The sequence below is a fragment of the Pteronotus mesoamericanus genome, unplaced genomic scaffold, assembly GCF_021234165.1.
Source record: "Pteronotus mesoamericanus isolate MK-2021 breed Mesoamerican mustached bat unplaced genomic scaffold, CSHL_Meso_final contig_179, whole genome shotgun sequence".
In the NCBI taxonomy this organism is placed as follows: Eukaryota; Metazoa; Chordata; class Mammalia; order Chiroptera; family Mormoopidae; genus Pteronotus; species Pteronotus mesoamericanus.
Genome location: NW_026555075.1, coordinates 481,679 through 502,006, shown reverse-complemented (window position 1 = coordinate 502,006; position 20,328 = coordinate 481,679). Strand labels below are relative to the sequence as shown.

At 38.5% G+C, this 20,328-nt stretch overlaps 1 protein-coding gene and 1 pseudogene across 1 annotated transcript in view; one reads left to right on the top strand and one right to left on the bottom strand.

The window, feature by feature from the left end:
* The window catches only part of PGAP1 (post-GPI attachment to proteins inositol deacylase 1), a 69,767-nt gene extending 64,045 nt beyond the window's left edge, over positions 1-5,722 (bottom strand). Inside the window, exon 1 of the mRNA XM_054566696.1 lies at positions 5,538-5,722. Within this exon, the coding sequence (XP_054422671.1) occupies positions 5,538-5,684 (147 nt within the window). The 5' untranslated portion in view covers positions 5,685-5,722. The remainder of the gene's footprint in view (positions 1-5,537) is intronic.
* An 8,421-nt stretch (positions 5,723-14,143) lies between these two features.
* On the top strand, positions 14,144-18,922 carry LOC129065443 (elongation factor 1-alpha 1-like; annotated as a pseudogene).
* Positions 18,923-20,328: the final 1,406 nt, after the last annotated feature.

Below are 20,328 nucleotides of genomic sequence, written 5' to 3'. Positions count from 1 at the left end.
TGAGTTTTGACCCATGCAGTCTTCGTGAAGGCATAAAACGGAACTACAAGAAATTCTAATAAGTATAAATTACTCAAAATAGCCACTGACAACAGTAAAACACTGGTAGATGTCAGCAAGTTACATGTTAGTATGATTGAAAATACATTTAATTTAGTATCAGTATCAATTATACTTAGAAATGAAAAGCTTTCCATTATCAAGTTAATTCGTTTTTGCTCTTTGAAACTGTTTTGTAATGTTTTTCCTTTTACTCAGGCTCAACTACATATTCCAGTTGTTACATCATTCAACAGAAAGCAAGTCTGTTTTATAATGCGGCTTTCTGACCTCTCAACTTTATATGCTTTGACCTACAATGTGCTTAACAAATTAATCTGAACTTTATAGCCATGTCTTGGTCAAGACATGTACACTCTTCTCACCATAAACATTCCAATGAATTAGCATCCATTTCAGTTTTCATGAACCAGGTGCATGGTTTGTCAGCAAGCCTTAAGCTACTCTGCAATTCATATTATTGTATACTAAATGAGCCAGTAATTCATATACATTTTTTAAACAGAATATAAATTAGGTCTTAATGCCACCCCCAAAAGTAGACATCTATAAAAGCAGTAGTAAAGTATAAACTCTTCCTCTGTTCCTTTTTCAATGAAAGAAACCATTACAAATGAAACCAGTTACTTTGAACAGATTTTATTTAAGTGATATCAACAAATTTAGTGATCTAGCAATGCTCCGCATATGCCTGATAAAAATTCCAACTACTGAATGCACTTTTAAACTGTAAATGCTAATAGCTACTGAAAAACTTCACTATTGTAAAAAAACAGAATTCTGATTATTCATGCACATTCCTGAATATTCCTTTGAGGATATTACCATAAACAATCTGTGCCAATAACATCATGAAAGTACCTTTAGAATGTAAGCTTAATGTGTAAGATACTAGCAACTTTTTATCTCCTCAAATACTCAAAAGAGAAATACAAACTCCACTATTTGCTTTACATATGCACGTGTACTTTAACTCAAATTAGTCCTGATATTGATTATGCACTGTATATAATCAAAAATGAAAATGACACAATATTTCATTTCTTGAGGTACAAATTAAGCAAAAAAGAAAGCATGAGAGAACTCCTCCCAATTTAGAAAACCATTTGATAGAATAGTAGTATATGCATATTAAATCATTATTCTTTTTAGGTCAGTAGCTAAACCTAATTTGCAACTCGTTGAAAATTAACTCAGAAAAACAAGAAACTATAAATGTATCAAAAAGGAAATATTTAATTCTCTGGAGACAGAAGAACAGGCAAAAGAATAGATTTGATATAGTTCATAATCTACTACTAGGAAAGAAATTTTGTAGTGAAAAAGTGTACATTGTTAAAAATATAAAGGCATACAATATGGAGTAGCAAAAAGTAGATATGAAAAAAAAGGAGGTAGAACCAAAAAAAAAAAAAAAAGTGGCAGCAGTAGGCAAATAACAAAACTGCATATCCAGACAGAGTTAATGTTGGGGGTGAATGGCAGGAAGAATCAGGAAGGGTACTGACCAGACTGAGGACAGAAAAGGTGTAGGCATACAAAAAAGATGCTGATGGAAAAATGGAAGAGGGTCAAGGGATTTGGGGAAAAAAAAAACCAAACACTTATAGCAACAAGAATCTGATATATTTTAAACTGATTATTTGAATAGGTTATATTAAATGAGCAGTCCTACCCCCAGAAAAGACCTCTGATTAAGATCAATTACCTTTACACTTAAATATTATCTCCGCCCATCATGCCCCTTCTGTGCCCCGTCTCTGGACTCTGCTTCAGTACAGGTTCTTCTTATCTCTAACCTAGATCCCTTCCAAAACACAAAAATTCTAACAAACTACCAAGTGCTAGAAAAATACTGGGTCAAGAAACTAAAGTCTTTTTTTTATGGTCTATCTCTTTTAATTGTAATTTTAAAATGCAAAATAACCAAAAAGAAAAAAAAGATTTTGGTCAAAATGAATGCAGCTTTTAAGCTCTTATAAAGAGCTGGCGCTCTCAGCCCTTTGCCCACCACACTTAACAATACTCTGGAGGATTCCAGCTTGACAAAAAGATCTAGGGACAACTAAATCTTTCAGACCGGTGTCCCTCCATGTCATAATCTCCCTGCTACAATCCACAGTCCATACTGCTGTCCAGAAATACCTTGTTAAAACATATGCCTATATGTTTCTTCACTGCATATAAAGATGATAAAGGCTTAGAGAGAGGTCCTTCAAAATTTGGCTCTAATTAGTCTTCCTACTTTCTTATAACTTACATATGCCAAGTTTTAAAATTTCTTTTTAATATGTTTCAAAATTCAAGATTCAGTAGGATATACACTTAATAGGCTCTGTCATACCTGTGGCCTTTTAGCCAGTTTCCTACCCAGAAGGCAATTAATATCAGTAGTTTGTGCTTGCAGACATATTTTACACATGCACATACAAGAAAACATGTTTATCGCCTATTTCCTCCTTTTTACATAAATGGTTACATACTATACATACTGCTTATGCAATGTATCCTGGTACCCTCTTTATTCACAAATGCTAGTCTTTATTCCGGCACTTTATTACCTACCTACCCTCCACAGTCCAATTCACTACCTCTGTTCTATAGCCTTTGATTACCAAAAGAAATCTAAATGCTCTCTTCTGTGAAGAGCCTTGTACAAACTCTCTTATAGTGACATTATAACATGTAGCACATTTTACCTATCCATTACATTCTTGTTTTCCCCCATTATGAAGACATAAATTAAAGGCACAAGATTTGATTCATCTGTAATTCCCTCACTCATAATTAGGATCTACAATATACCTAACACACACTCACTGCATAAATGATTTGCTAAATAAACATATCTAACAACAGAATATGTGATTTGTATTTTCCAACATCTTTTCTTTCAAAGAGCAACTGTTAGATCACATACCTGAAGACAGGCAACTAAATTACACTAATGGAGAAAACAACGCAGATGTTTCTTCTCCAGTTCTACAATTTGCCCAAAACTGTTTGCTACCATATGAAAGCTCTGCCTTGCTGTCATGAGACAAGAAGCTTTAAAGGATAATGTGTATTTTGCCTAGTAGGTTGGTGAGGTATTCAGTTGGCTCTCAATAAGAAAATCTGGGAAAACCAAAGGTAAAGAATGAATAGAGGTAATCTAACAGTTTTAAATTCAAAACCTCATCTTTACCAAGAGTTTCAAATTCCTGTCCTACTTTTTATTTTTCAAATGGAAAATAAAATTCAGTATGTTTCATGTTGTTCATTTCCTCTAAAAGAGAAGAAAACCCAACAACTAGGATATTCCATCTAATAGAAAACAACCTGTGAATGAGGTTACTATAAAATATAAGTAAGCAATACATAAAATAAGTTTAGAAGACTTGTATTTATTAAAAACCATTGGTTCTTAATAGATAACCTCAGTTATCCATATATCTCACGACATTCAAAATGACTCCTTTCTATAGGTAGGTTTGAACTTGTAAAATAACATGAGCTAGTGTGTACAATAAAAGGGCTAAGAGTCAAATATAAATACTGTAGTGAATTAACACAGCTTTTTACATCATAAAAATAAAAATCTACCAAAAAGCATGGATCGAAAACTCCTGCCACTATAATTATTTTTGTACTAACAAATTATTATCAGAATGTAAAACCTCAAAAAGGTGATTTGAATCAAAATAAGTAAATACAGACACAAGAACAGGAAAAAAGCCAAATGGCTCTTTTGTATTAGCTACACTAATTTTCAGCGTCTTTCTAGTCAATTTTATGAGGCACGAAATGCATCTGTGAGGGCCATATGCTTTGTTCCCAACACTAAGCAATTTCCACTACCGCAAATATTAATATAGCTTCAATAATTGTGAGCAATCTAAAAATAAATGGGAATTAGTATATTGTTACAAAATAATTGTATTTTAACCAAACTCTTCAATGCAGTACAAAACTAAAGGGACCTACTTCAATCTATTGGGAGTTTCCTAATTATTAAACCATATAAAAATCATAGGTGATTTATTATAAGGGCTTTTTTTCAGTTAAAAAAAATCTACACTAGAAGCCCAAATATTTAACTACACATAGACTCTGATAAAAATAAAATAGCATATTTGCTTAGAAAGAGACTACAGTAACATTAAAATTTTCTCCTTCAGTAGCATTTGATATCAAATGTTTCCATCCCCTTATAAGCACTGATGTAAAACGAGGGTAAGAATCTCAAAACAAATAAAAGCTAAACTAGAATTTTGCCCATGGGAAAGGGAAGCTCATCAGCAGTTTAAACCTTAAGTAGTTTTGAGATCTAAATAATAGCAGCATAATTAAATATGCTCCTCCATAATGACCTGTACCCAGAAAAAATCACGATCAGCATCCTCCACCTTAAAGAAAAAATCTGCTATGGTTTTAAAAGTATACTACAAGTACATTTTATCAATATGTATTATAATGCAAATATATTTTATAGTAGGAGGCTATTATAATATGTATTTCGTAATTAAGAAATGCGTTTAGACATGAAATAATCACTCGGAAGAAATCTTCGAACAGTTGTGTGATTTGTCACAACCCCCTTTTACAGCCGGTTATGAATGAAATTCTGGATTCTCCTATGTTGAACTGATGAAGAAACTGTGATTGAAAATGTTCAAAATGGAACGTAAGACGTGGGGATGGAGGGAGAGAAGGAGACAGAAAGGCCAGGTCTCTCTTAAATAGCAAACATAGTGAGATAAATAAAACTAACACCATGAAATAGATTTTGAACGCAACTGGTAAGAGGCGACATGCTTAAACACGGGAGTACAGGCACACGCACGGACCCAAAACCTACAAAACAGAAGACTCCGCAAAATCTTTACAGGAGGTAAACTCAATAGTTTTCCATTTAATTACTCATCGGGTTAGCCTTTCATACAGAGGTAAAACCCTGGAGTCTCTAAGGCAGCCCTGGAAACTACCTAGCTAATGCACTCCGCAGAAGCTCGGTTCCTTTCTAGAAAAGCAAGAGCTGCCATATACATCACTGGGCGAAAGGGGAATTTAGACGCGTGAGAAGCAAAGGAGGGCACCTGTTAAGGTAGGAACGCGAGGAAGATGGGGTTTGGATTTAGGGAGAGGGGCTGAGATTGCGTCTCTTGGGATGAAGGGGGTTGGGCGCGACCAGTCTGAAAAGCCTGTGCATAGCATTTGGAATCTGGCAGAGGGACAGGGGAACAATTACGAGTGGGGACAGGAGGATGCTCGGGGAACCACCTAGGAAACACCCCATCGTCAAGAAGGGACACAAAGGGCAGGTGAGGGGAGTAATAGGGTTCTGCAATCTTCCGGGACGAAAAGAGACAGAGGCGAGGTTGGGATAAGGGGGTCGGAGAGGCGCGGGAAGCCAAGGCAGAGGAAACCCATAGAAGGTCCAGGTAGGAAGGGCCGGAATCTCGGAGCGCCCAGGTGAGGAGAGGGCAGAACCTCACCTGATACTCCGGGTACTCAAACATGTAGCTCATACTGCACTTGTTTTCCTCGAAGCCGAAAAATACGTCCCACAGCCCTAGCGTGGCCATGAAGATCATGAAGGCATAAAACGCCAGGTTCCAGAGGTTGACAGAGTGAAGGTACATCGTGGCGCTGCTGCTGCCGCCGCCGCCGCCGCCGCCGCCGCCGCCGCCGCCGCCGCGGGGCCCCAAGCACGGACTGCAAGCCGAAGGCTCCTAGGAGCCCGCGCCGGAGCCGAGCCCGAGCAGCGCGCGCTTGCGCGGACTCCCGGCCTGCCCGCGCGCCGCCGCACAGTGCGCCTGCGTGCAGCTGGCCCGCTGCGCCTTCCGCCGGGCTTCTCACAGGGAGAAAGGGGGATGGCGATTGCCGCTGGACCACAAATCTAAGCCTAGGAAAAAAACAGAAAGCGAGCTGGGCTGGAGGGTGAGGGGGAAAGGGGAGGGGCGAGGAGAGGAAAAAGGAAGAAGGGGGAAGGGGAGGGCGATGAGAGGCAAGCTGGTGGGAAAGAAGGGGGAGGCGAGGAACTAGAGAGGAATGGGCGGAGCGCCGGAGTCCTGGAGGCTAGGAGGGGGAAGGGATGGGGAAGGGTGTCATTTGGATTAACCTGGAGAGCCGGAGGCCCTGATTAATGATGGTGAGCTGATCCGGGCAGGGGAGGAGGGAATTGAAAGTCGTCCTGTCGGAAACACCTTTCCCTTCCTGTTCAGTTTTGAAACGGCTCAGGCCTCCGCAGTTTGGTTTTCCCAGTGGTAACAGCACATTCACAGCTCTCAGGCCCAGTGAAGTGAAGCAGGGAACAATTGGTTTTTTCCCCACCTCTTTGACCGCCGACGTCTGCCCAGTAGGTAACAACGCCTAAAAGCACCAGCTCATAAAAAGCCACCAGCAGGTACACAAGATTCTGTTCTTGGCATAAGATGAAAGCCTAGATCACAAAAACCGTCGTTAGTTTTTTAAAAATGTTACCAAAATTTTCATTAACACTGATGCCCCCAACAGGTATCTGCATAATCCGTTTGACGCTGACTGCCTTGCTCCTTGGAGCCTCCACCTCTCGGGAAATTGGTTCCACGTTAACGAAGGGAGGCAATTTAGCTCAAGCCTGTACTCAGACTCTCAAGAGACTTAATTCATCTTGAAGAATTTCGGTTTGGTTTTGCACAAAGGAGAGGGTAAAAGCAGCTCAAAAACCATTCATAATCATATATAGCATCATCAAAACACTGGAATGTTATGAGGAAAAAACCCTACGATATCAGTCTTTAAAGCTGACCCAACAGCGGGTAGGTGGGGGGCGCGCGCGCGCGCGCGTGTGTGTGTGTGAGAATTTGAAAAATTCTCCTTAAAATTATTTTTGGCACTGACTGCATTTCACTCAGGCTGATTTTCTGGTATTTTTTCTGTGCAGAGGAAGTTTGCCTATGACACAAAGAATTTTAAAACTAAAAGGAAGCTTATAGTTTATCTTAACACACTGATATCAGATGTGAGAGCACCTGTGATGTGGGTTGGGCTTTGAGACGAGTGAGTGGCATGGGAGACAAATCATTTGGGGAACGATTTAAGTTACACATTAAAAAAAAAAAAGGAATATTGTATATTGAGCCTGGGAGCTTGAGAACAGCACAGAATGTCTACTCCTTGTCTCTTCTAGCATATTGTAACCACCACAAGTAAATGAAGGGTGAATCTGCACTCATATCAGTGCTTCTTAAACATAATGTACATATGAATGGCTTGGAGATTCTGTTTAAAAGCAGACTCTGATCCAATAGCTTAGGAGCAGGAACCAAGATCTTGCATTTCTAACAAGCTCCTGAGTAATGCCAGTGACGCTGGTTAGTGGACTACACTTCGGGTAACAAGGATCTACCCAGCCTGAGGACTCTGCTACCCAGAGAAAACCCTGACTTGAAAATGACAGAGCTTGCTCTTCTGGTGGCTTTCATTGAGTGTGGCAACCTACTGCTTTTATTGTCCACTCAGAAAGGAGCAGGATAGAGATTCAATGGATTCTTTATGTTTGTAATCTTTGTGTTCCTACTTTTTACTCCCTTTCCACATCTGTCATTATCCCCCTCCTGGCTTCACTTCCTTTCATATCTAAACTAACCCTACTGAGCATTGCCTAACCACCCTCTGCTAGTGCTGTCAGCATCCTGAACTCATCTTTCAATCCCGCTCTGCTTACAAACTTCAACTTTGGGTGAATATAGTCTGCCTCTGAGCTCTGACACTAGTGTGCCTGAGCTCTGCTGGAGGAAATGACAAAATTATTTGAACTGTTGTTCAGAAATACATGTATATGTTTCTGATCAACTTTCCCTCCTTCAAAGCTGTTTTTAAGCTCCCTACACCATCTCTCATTTTTTAACAGGTTATTAGTACATAATTCTATCTTCATATTCACAGAGATAATTTGGATTTTCAAGTGCACATTCCTTCAACTCTGAATTCCCAAGGTTATCATCTCCATCCAGTCCTAATTCAGTTAGTACATCTAAAGTGGTTAGAACAATGCCTGGCACTGTTATTGTGATCTGCTGTCCTTAGAGGACATCAAAAGCAAATCCCTCTGGTTGTTCTTTAGTACCCGTCCCCTTGTCTCTCTTCAGGAAATTAGTTCTATCAAGTTAAAGTTTTTGTCAGTCTTTCTCATTCCATCCTCCATCCCTGGAAGCATATAAATATGCTTATGCCTTATTAGTTTAAAAAAAGAAAAATCCTCCCTGCAACTGTCACCTGTAGTTCTTGCCTTCTCATCTCAGCCAGGGTTCCTAAAGTAGTGGTTTTATAAACTTAAATTAATGCAGCCTTTCATAAAGGAAAAGACCATATAATCATTTGATAATCACTCTTCAACTGAAATATTTAGTAACTTCACTAATACAAGTTTTTCAGAAAAACTCATGTTCGTTTAAGCTCCATTTTGCTTTTGTTTGCTTGCTTTATTTACTGGAGGCAAAGACTGTCTTTTCCACATATAGTAACCACCCTCATATTACCTAGTTTTTGTACAGAGCAGGAATTGTCTGTCTGGTGTGGTAATCTAGTTGTTTTCTAAAATTAATTTCACTAAACTATATTGTACTACCAGTACAGAGTACTACCCTCACACTGTAGCTTTTTAAAATAAACTTTATTTCTTCTGTTTCTTAAAAACAAATATATAATAGATTGACTGTTAGAAACTAAAATTAATTTTAATCAATTGGCTTAAAACCCCTTCTCATGCTTGTTGGTTTTACCTGCCTCCTATTACCTTATATGTAATAGGCATTCAATAACTGTTTTTTAATTTATTTGAAAATATGAGTCTACAAATTATAGTCATAAAACCTCACCTTTTCTTTGATGCTTCAAGGCTAAAGAAAAAAAAAAGGAAAAGAAAACACAATGCCAGCAACTCTGTGGCTGCCAGCTCTGTTTCCAAGGAAACAGAGAGTAGATCATCAAAAACAAAATAGGGATTTTCAACCTGATTACCCTTTTTTCACCAGTTCAGTCTCCATTGCTGCAAAATGAAAGGCAACATAACCTCAGACTTGCAATCCAGATTTTTAATTGTTTGTGCTGTCTCTCACTATTAAAACAAGGCCCTCAAAAATTAATCTTTGGGGTTGTGTACTGGTTTTCTTGTAAAGAAAGCTAAACTTGTTCACAAGGATAAAGAATATCTTTTAAATATAAAGCGTCATATATTCTGGCTTTTCCCAAAACTAAGATCACCTTTGAAAGGGAAGAGGTTTCAGATCATTTGAGAGTAGAAGTGGGTTGCCTTGGTGAGTGTTTCTTGTATCTTCTTTGTCTCTCGTTTTCATAGTACATGGCTGGATACCTGGACAGACCTGTTATGGCCAATTTGCTGAATAATGTAATATACTTTAACTTCAGAACTGTCAAATGTGTAAGTTATTGAATCTCAGATTTAACATTTCTTTGGAAAATATAAGAAAGTATGGGAACAGGCGATCTGTCCGGAAAAGTCAAGCCATTGTTAATATAATGAGAATGGTTTTCGTGACATTGATGTAACCTGGCAGCCAAGGAGAGTATACTGGGATGTGCATGCATGAACAATGATGACTTCACTGTACTGGTCAGTGGGGGTGATAGATGCCATTGAGTGAGTATGTGTACTGTGTGGTCTTCACATTCAAAATGACTGAGCAAGCAGAGCAACAAAGCTGCATCAAATTTTGCATGAACATTGAACATTCCTCTGCAGGAACTAAATTTGGATGTTTCAGAAGTCCATAGCTAAGGGCAACTGATGATTAGTACCTTCATCACAACAACGCGCCCACTCATGCATCATATCTCGTGCAGAGTGTTTCGGTGAAAAATCAAATCACCCAGGTGACTCAGCCCATTTACAGCCCAGATTTGGCACCCTGTGACTTCTGGCTTTTCCCAAAACTAAGATCACCTTTGAAAGGGAAGAGGTTTCAGATCATTGTTGAGAGTCAGGAAAATACGGTGGGACAGCTGATAGTGATTGGGACTGTGAGGTCCCAAGTTGCCAGCTTTGAAGGGAAGTGAGGCATCATTGTTCTATGTGCAGTGTTTCTTGTATCTTCATCAATAAATGTCTCTCGTTTTCATAGTACATGGCTGGATATTTCCTGGACAGACCTCGTATAAATAAAGGATAAAGATTTCTAGAATGAAGTGTTTTATTTAAAGAAATAATAAAGAGAGAAGGATACGTTAAAAAATATAGGAGTCAAGGGAAAAATAATTGGACTTCCATTCAGTAGCACAATATACCACTATAACATTGTTCTTTGTTCCACAAATTTATTTCTACCATGGATAAATGATCCTGAAAAATAAGAGCTAGCTATAACAAAAGTTTGGTTTGGCATTATTATATTAGTCAGTGGTGCTATGTGTTTTATAAAGGCAATATTCCTTTCAAATCAACATGTTTTATACCGTGAACTTATACTATGTTATGTGTCAATTGTATCTCAACAAAGCTGGGAGAAAAAAAGCAGTGTTTCTATTTTAAAAATTTAGTTAAAACCAGAGGATTCTCTTTGGGTTGAAGTGCACAGTAAAAATTTGCTTCAAGGGAAGTACAATTTAAGGGGCTTTAAATGGCATTTAATATTTTCAGATAATGAATTCTGAACTTCAAATAATAATTCTGATGGGACAGAATAATTAATGTAATCATTCCTGGGGGTCTTCCTTATCAGTTCTCTGCTTATGGCAGAAATATGTTTATTTCTGCCAAAGGATTTTTAGCTCTTCAGAGGCATGGGCTGCAAGAGATTCTTGGTCATTTTTAATATGTAAACCCACTACAGGGCCTTGTAGTTAGAGGTATCCTATAAGTGTTTTTGAATAATTTTTTTATTTATGTAATACACTATACTTTAATTAAAGGAGTTACATTTGTGCCTTTTACTATGCAATGCAAATGTTATGATATTCAAATACATTTGTAAAGAGTAATAGCCAAGGTAGACTACTTATTATAAAATAACTCTTAATTGAAAAACTTTTTGTAAAAGACTTAGAAAATATTAATTCAGAAAATTAGCTTAGCTTCTGCACAGCAAAAGAAACCATGTACAAAACAAAAAGGCAACCAACCAAATGAAAAAAGATACTTGCAAATGATACCTCCTAAAAGGGACTAATATCCAAAATATATAAAGAACTCATGCAACTCAACAATGAAAAATACAAACAATTCAATTAAAAAAAAAAGGCAGAGGAACTGAACAGAAAATTTTCTAAGGAAGATATACACATGGCCAACAGATATATGAAAATATGCTCAACATCACTAATCATAAGGGAAATGCAAATCAAATTGCAATGAGATATCACCTCACACCTATTAGAATGGTTGTTATCAGTAAGACAAGAAATAACAAGTGTTGGAGAGAATGTGAAGAAAAGGGAACCCTCGCACACTGCTGAAGGGAATGAATTTGGTTCAAGCACTATGGAAAACAGTATGAAGTTTCCTCAAAAAATTAAGAATAGAGCTACCAAGAGACCTAGCAACCCTCCTGGGTATCTACCTCCCCCTCCAGAAAACAATACTTGTGAAGATATATGTACCCTGTATTCATTGTAGCATTATTCACAATAATCAAGACATGGGAGCAACCTGAGTGTCCTTCAATGGATGATTGGACTAAAAAGATGTGGTACATTAATACAATAGACTGCTATTCAGCCATAAAAAAAAAAATGAAATATTGCCATTTGCAACAACATGGATGTATCTTGAAAATATGGTAAGTGATATAAGTCAGACAGAAAAGGATAAGAACCATATGATTTCTCTCATATGTGGGATATGAAATGAAAAGTAACAAATGAACAAACAAGCAAACTCATAGATGCAACAGAATGGTAGCAGAGGGGAAGTGGGTGGGAGAAGGACAAAGAGTGGGTAAAGGGGGTGAAATATATGGTGACAAGAGACTAGACTTTGGGTTGTGAGCGCACTATGGAGTATATGGATGTTGTGTTATAACTGTGCACTTGAATTGTATACAATGTTATTACCCAATGTTAGCCCAAAATGTTTAATTTTAAAAAAGAATATTAACTTAGCTAACATAAAAGGCTACATTAAAAGAGAATAGCAACATGTGAAATCAATATGTATTTGTCTTGAAAATGGTAAGGCACATAGGAAAAGATGGTGTGTTCTGGCTAAGCACGTATTCATAAATTTAAGTAAAGTGTAGAACTTGGTAGGACCTATGGAAGTATTAGCAAAGGATCTGGAAATGTGTCCTCATGTATATATTGAGGAGGCTGGACTCACAAGATATCAATCAAGAAGTGTTATTAATGGTGAAATGGCAGAAAAACTTAAGCTTTAATTCAACTTTAACACGTACATCAATTTAACCATAGTTCTATTTAGTGTCACTGTGCAATATATATGTAAAATATTGTGACATTGCTTAATGTAGTGTTATGACTAATTTTATTAATAGGTCCATTTAAAATAACTACCTAATATATTTCATGAAGCATATGCAAACATATATGGATATAGGAAATCTCTATACAGAACCTTAAGGCTGAATAAAGACTATTAATTTTTAAGAATTTTAAGTTACCTCTTAGAGGGCTAGGGAACAAAGTAACAGCCACTCATAAGTTAGGACATTTATAGAGCTGTAACAGAAGCTAAGCCTGCACAAAGTTCTACGGTTGCCCCTTCTACCATAAGAGAGTCTCATCTACAGAATTCTTAATGTATATCTTCCCCAGTCCTGGTGCTAGGCCACTGAGGGAAAAAAATCAAGTTAAAAAAAAATGAATGCTAAAAACACAGTTAGCAGAGGGTTTCTATTGTACTTGAGGGACAAATATCTATTTAAGATACAATCTCAATAAGGGATGATGGTGGAAGTAAATTCACATTTTTAGGGAGAATTATTGTGGGTGTCTCTTTTCATTGATTAGTTAGTTTTTTAATGCTGAATTACTTATGACTCGGAAAGAAAAAGAGGGGGTTTCCACAGAGTTCAAATTCCAAGATGAACTTTTCTCAACTGTAAACATAATGTAAAGGAGGCCTAGGTTAGTTTCAGTTCTATTTTTATGACTTAAGAAATCAATCTCTTTGAGCCTCAGCTTTTTTAATCTGCAAAATAATTCAGAAAATAAGAATAATTCTACCCTGGGGATTGCTGGAAAGATTACAGATACCTGTTTCAAGTGCCTGAGATGTAATAGGCACTCCAAAAAGTAGCCATTATTACTAGGAGCTTCATAGCACTTTGGTTATTTAGAACAAGTACTTGCCACAGTATAAGACTTTCCTGGTACCAAAATGGAAAGACAACTCATTGAACATAAGGACCATCATCTTTCTATCCCTCAAAGAAGCTAACATGGTGTTTGGCACAAATTGACATTCAGAAATACTGACTTATTAAAGAAAGTGGAAGTTCTTAAAAGGAAAGATAAGTACACTTTACTTACAGGCAACAGAATGATAGTGGAAGTTTTTGTTTGTTTATTTGTGTGTGTGTTTGTTTTTAAGGGGGAAGGAGTCTGTCCCAGCGTAGCCCATTTCAATGAAGGCACGAAGTTTCTGTGGACAGTTATCCTGAACTCCGGTCCCAGCTATGGTCTGAGGCAGCTCTCCAGCACGTTTTTGTTTTTCTGTTTAGTGGCTCTCCCTAAAGCTGTGAGGCCCTTTTCCCCTCTGTTACTGCAAGGCCTATCGCAAACCTACAGCTACTATTGTGCTTCTTAAGGCCTCTCTGAGGGGCGATTCCTGCTGCTAACGCTCTGCTTCAAAGTTCCCAAGATATGATGCACATGGGAAGATTGTAGGCTCACTTGCTGAAGATTGCAGGGGCCAATGCCAAGATGGATACACAGAAGGGTCCCTGGCGCTGTTCTCAAAAAAACTCAATTCAGTGAGTCACATTATAAAGGCTATAGAAACTCCCCTCTGAGAGGTTCTGCATGACTAATACCTGTTTGGTTTTTTGAGCAGAGCCAGGGCCTGCAAAGCCTGTTTGAGAGGAGTTAGCCCGATTTTCAAGCTGTTATTTCTTTTCCATATCTTGTGGGTGAGTCACATGCTATGGGCTTTAGGCGGACAGGTATGTGCCGGTGCCCATGTCTGCTCAGTCCAGCCCAGCCCAACAGCTGCCACCCCCGTGTTCTGGAATGACCCTGATGCCTACCCAGATGGAGGGTGATAGGCTCTCCTTCTTTCTTATAATTCATGCCAAGATGGGTCCCTTCAAGCAATCAGTGAATAAAAAAACAAACTAAAAAAGTAGAGATCAGAGGCTGAGGTAACAAGTTTCAGAGTTCAGCTGATCAAAGCAGAGGGAGGAATAGAACAAAGTCAGGAACCAAGACAAGAACCACAGACTCCAAGTCTGGCAGAGAAAAAAGAGACAGAGTCAGAGCAACAAAATGAAGACGATTGCTAGCAGGTGCTGGCAGATAGGCAAGAACAAGAGAACTAAAACTATACTTGTAGTTAAGTTGGCTCTAGAGCATTCTACTATGGTCAGATGCCAGCATGTCCTAGAGATCCTAGATATGCTTCTGTGGGTCTTGCCTGTTATTCTTCCTCATCCGTATCTACCTCTTCATCCTAAATATAGAGAGCACTCATGGGTAAATAGTGCTGATATGGTATGTAAAAGTGAGTGATAGTCCTCAAACACATATTTGTACACCCATGTTCACAGCAGCATTACTCAATGGTCAAAGGTGGAAGCAACCCAAGCATCTGTAACAGATGAATAGATAAGCAAAATGTTGTGTATGTACAGGTACAGTAGAATATTATTCAGCCTTAAATAGGAAGCAAATGCTGGCACATACCACAACATAGATTAACCTTGAGGACATTACATGAAGTGAAATAAGCCAGTCAAAAAAGTGTATACACACTGCATGGCTCCATTTAGATGAAATACCTAAAAGTACAAGGAATAAGAAGCATAAACAGTAGGTAAAAAATAGACAGGAAATGGAGAAACAAAAGAATCTTTTGTTTCTCCATTTCCTGGAGAACATATGTATGGCTCATGGACATGAACTAAGGGGAGGGAATGCTGGTGGGAGGGGGATGCAGGGTGGAGGGGAATAAAGAGGAGGAAAAAATAGGACAACTGGCATAGCATATCAATAAAACATACTTTAAAAAAAGACAAAAAGTGGGCCCTGGCTGGTGTGGCTCAGTGGATTGAGTGCCAGCCTGCAAAATAAATGGTTGCCAGTTTGATTCCCAGTCAGGGCACATGCCTGGGTAGCAGAACAAGTCCCCAGGAGGGAGTGCGCATGAGGCAACCACACATTGATGTTTCTCTCCCCCTCTCCTTCCCTTTCTCTCTTTCCTCCCTTCCCCTCTCTCTAAAAATAAATAAATAAAATCTTTTAAAAAAGTGGAATGGTGGTTGCCAAGGGCTGGTGGGGAGTGGGGGACGAGGGGAGTTGTTAATAAATAAGTACAGAGCTTCAGTTTTGCAAGATGAAGAGAGATGTGAAGATGAATGGTGACGGTTGCATAACAATGTGAATGTACTTAATGCCACTGAACTATACACTAAAAATGGATAAGAATGTAGAATTTATGTGTATATTACCATAATTTTTTAAAAGGGGGTAATTGCCTTGGAGAATTATCACTTTTCATAGCAGTGGGTAACAAGTGTGAATTATACATGAGTCCTGTCCTCAAAGCAAAGGAGTTAGATTAACACAGTGTGCCATGCAGAGCACAATGTGCTCAGGAAAAATCTGGGAAAAAAGAAAAAGAAAAAAAGGGGGAAATGGAGATAAATGAAAAGTAGAAAGAAACATAAAATTGGAGGAAAAAGGAAAAAAGGGAGCAATAGAGCTCTACTGAAGTCTGTGAACCCCTAGCAGCAATCAAAGTGACAAGGACTGTGAAATTTCAAGGCACATTAATGTGTCAGCAGAAGAGCTCAACAGAGAAGACACTGCACAACAAAATGGGACTAGAGAGAAACTGGGCATGGACCTCAGCCACTTGTGAGCTGCTGTAATCCATTGTAGGAGAGAGGAGGTTTAAACAACATCTATGTACTTTCTCTGGAACAATGCTCCTTAAATTTTTGCATGCATCAGAAATACCTGGAAGACTTGTTAAGACAGAGATTGTTGTGCTGACACCCAGAGATTCTTCACGAGTAGATCTTTGTTGAGGACTGAGAATATTTGCATTTCTAACAAGTTCCCAGGTGATGCCAGATACTACTGGTTTGTGAACCACATTATGAGAATCACAGTTCTAGATTTTAAAAGATATAGGATATAAGTGATTAGTTGTGTAAGTTTTTGTTGTTGTTGTTGTGGGTTTTTTTTTTAATGCTTAAACAAGAAATCCTAAATCAAGACCTCTAGTAAGGGGACTATATTGAAAATACTTAAATCCAGGTAGACTTTGTCTGCAATTTGGTCTCTATTCAACACAGTGGCTAAGAGACTAAAGGCCGAGTCAGACAGACTTGGACAGTGTCACTTTCTAGCAGTATACCTTTGGGCAAGTTTCTTAACCTATGTCCTATTTCTTTCATCTGTACAATTGGGATAATATAGCACCAAACCAATGGGGCTGTGGAAAAATTAAGTGATTCATACATGTGCGAAAATTTAGCACAGTACCACAGCACACAGTAAATGTAGCAGGCATTTGTTCTTGGCAACCCAGCATCAATCTCTGCCGCTTTTGTACCAGTCCCAATTACCTCTCCATTACTGTGGATAGCACTTTGAAATCTGAATCTTATGAACAAAGCCAAGATAATAACCTGCCATACTGATCCCCCCAGCTTACCATGGAAACCACTTCGTTCTGTGGCAGGTAATTTATAAGGATATGTATTGCCTTTATGGAAATGTTTAATCCTTGAGTACTCCCTCCAATGTTACCGGAGAGGGGGAAGATAGCTCCAGAGTATTTCTGGGTGAATTAATTAGTTTGCAATTGCAACGTTATTCAGTATCTTGTATTCATAGCACTGTGCTAAAAGTGTTGCAAGGGAAGCAAAGGGTTTCTGTCCTTTAATTTGTGATGAAAAGTTGAAGCTAGCTGATAGGATGGAATGCAATTTTTATTATCTGTAATACAATAAAGACGATTAATTTGAGATGAGAATAATTTTAATTTCTTTTTTTTAATATTTATTTATTTTTAGAGAGGGGGGAAGGGAAGGGGAAAGAGAGAGAGAGAGAGAGAGAGAGAAACATCAATATGTGGTTGCCTCTCACGCGCTCCCTACTTGGGATCTGGTCCCGCAACCCAGACATGTGCCCTGACTGCAAAATGAACCAGCAACCCTTTGGTCCTCAGGCTGGCGCTCAATCCACTGAGCCACACCAGCCAGGGCACAATTTTAATTTCAATGAAACAAATAAATGACCGATTTCAGTATGCTTCTGATAGAGGATGTATTTATAATAGTTGAGAAATGATTGAGTCAATCATTTCTCTCGAATATATCATAACAGAACACTCTGGGCCATGGCCCCAAGGCTAGTTAATATGCTGTAACCTCTCAAGGAACGCAGAGCTTTGCCCCCTGCACCTTCCCATTAATCTCTTAAGAAAACAAGCCTTGATATGGTTACTTAAGTTTACTCCCCAGAAATACACAAGTGGGCTCTGTGCCCTGAAGGATGGAGTTAGTTGTTGTTTTTAATGCCTCCTTTTCTTATTATGTCTTTTGGATAGCTCATATAACAGACACCTTTAGTTGTTACCCACAGTCCTTTCCTTGGGAGCTGCCCTTTCTCTCCCACAAAGCCATATGCTTCAGGGAGACCAGTCCCAGTTCCAGCCATGCAAAGGGAGGGGTGAGGGTGGTATTTCTTACCCTAGACTGGGATGTGACGAAGGGCTTGAGAAACAGTTCTGGCTATGATGAAAAAAGAAGTCTGGTGGAGACATATGGAAAACCTTTCCTTTCTCTTAAAATGAGCACATAGGAAGGACGTGAGTTCTCCTGCTGGGCCTGTTTACCTCTGCATCTGAAATGGAACGAAAAGCAGCCATCTGTAAGTAATCAGGAAGGGAGCTAGCTGAAACGATCGAAGGATGGAAGGATATAAATGTTCTGACAGCTTGCTGATATCACTGAGCTGCTGAATTCAGTGGCCCTAGAGGCTCCCTTCTTCGGGACCTTTGTTAAATTAGGATAGTAAAATTTCCCTATTGTTTGACCTATTTGAAGTGAGATTTTCCTGTTACTTGCAGGCAACATTATCCTAACAGTCATCTGTATGGTACCAATCCTTAAATAGGTGCAGTATTCAAAGACATTGTTGTTCTCCAACCCAGCACGGTGGTCGTCTTTGCTCCGGTCAGCATTACATCTGAAGTGAAGTCTGTTGAAATGCACTATGAAGCTTTGTGTGAAGCTCTTTCTGGAGACACTGTGGACTTCAATGTTAAGAACGTGCCTGTCAAAGACGTTCATTGTGGTAATGTGGCTGGGGACACAAATAACCCACCCATGGAGGCAGCTGACTTCATGGCTCAGGTGATTATTCTCAACCATCCGAGCACACACCTGTGCTGGATTGTCATACAGCTCGTATTGCTTGCACATTTGCTAAGCTGAAGGAGAATGACCATCATTTTGGGGAAAAGCTTGAAGATGGCCCAAATTCTTAAAATATGGTGATGCCTCTGTCATTGATGTGGCCCTCAGCAAGCCCACATGTGTCAAGTTGTTTTGAATACCCTCCTCTGAGGCGTTGAGCTGTTCATGACATGAGAGAGATGGTTACCATGTATGTTGTCGAGGTAGCAGACGTGAAAGCTGCTAGAGCTGGCAAGGTCACGCCATCGGCCCAGAAAGCTCGGAAGACAAGGTGAGTATCGCCCCCAATGCCTGCCACCCCAGTCTGAATCAGCAGTGAGAAACAATGATCTCAGAACTATTTGTCCCAATTGGCCATTTCAGTTTAATAGTAAAAGATGAATTAATGATAGCAATGTACTGTAAATCCTTCAGAAGGAAAGGAGAATGTTCTGTGGACCATTTGTGTGTGTGTGTGTGTGTGTGTGTGTGTGTATGTGTATGTGTGTGTGGTGCTTTTAAGTTATTGGCTTTTAAAAATCAATACTTTTAAATGGTAACAACTTGCCAAAAATCTGTCACAGAATTTTGGGACTCATTAAAGTTTAATGATAAAAAAATTCTATATTTCAGCCCAATCTATTTGAAACCCCATCAACGAGATTACAATGGAACACGAGGAATCTTTTGAATGATGAATAACTTAATTTTCTTGAGTGTGGTGATGGGGTCATGGGTATTTACATAGACTATGGCTTCTTAAATTATACACTTTAAATATGTGCTCTTTATTATTTGTCAATTGTCTCTCAAAAATCATTTTCTCTGATTACAATGTAATTAAGTTAGAAATTAATAATAAAGTGAAAACTAGGAAAATCCATAGAGAAATTATAAAATATTTCTAAAAATTTATGAGTCAGAAAAAAAACATGAATAAAATTTAGAAATTCTTTAAAACTGAGCAATAAAAATAATACCTAACAAACCTTATGAGATGCAGCTGAAGAGTTGCTGAAAAGTAAACTTATTACCTTAAATGCTTACTCAAGAAAATATGGTAGGCTTGATATTATTACTTTAAGTGAGAAAATAAATAAATAATGAATAAATAGAAGAAAATAAAAAACAAGAACTGAAATGAATGATATTGAAAATATACATACAAAAGGAAAGATCAGTAAATGAAAGTTTTTTACCTAAAGTGACTAGACAAAACTCTGGCAAGTTTAATCAAGGAAAAGAAAAAGAGGAGGAATTTAAAAAATTGAAAAAAGGAAACAAGATCCTGTAGACATTAAAAACATAAAAAGATATTATGATCCACTCTTGGTCAATGGAGTTACAGGAACCAGATTTATCATCCTGCCTAAAACGACAGCAACAACAAGAAAAGAAAACACCAGGCAAAATATGTGGAACAACAATTTTCAAGACATTGGACATCAGAGAACAAAAAATAGTGATTCCTGAAAAACAGAAAACAAATGGGGAGAGCCCTGTGATTGGAACTGAACTATTCTGAGAGTTTCCAGGCCACAGGGCAGGGGAGGGAGGATCAAGGTGGAGCCCACAGGGTCCCTGAGTTGCTGAGTTGAGCGTTCAAGATTATAGAGCTGAGAATCCAGGGAGACCTAAGGAATTGGAGTTGGGGCAGAGTACCAGCCTCAAGAGAGCTGCTCAGAGGCAGAGCCCAGGACAT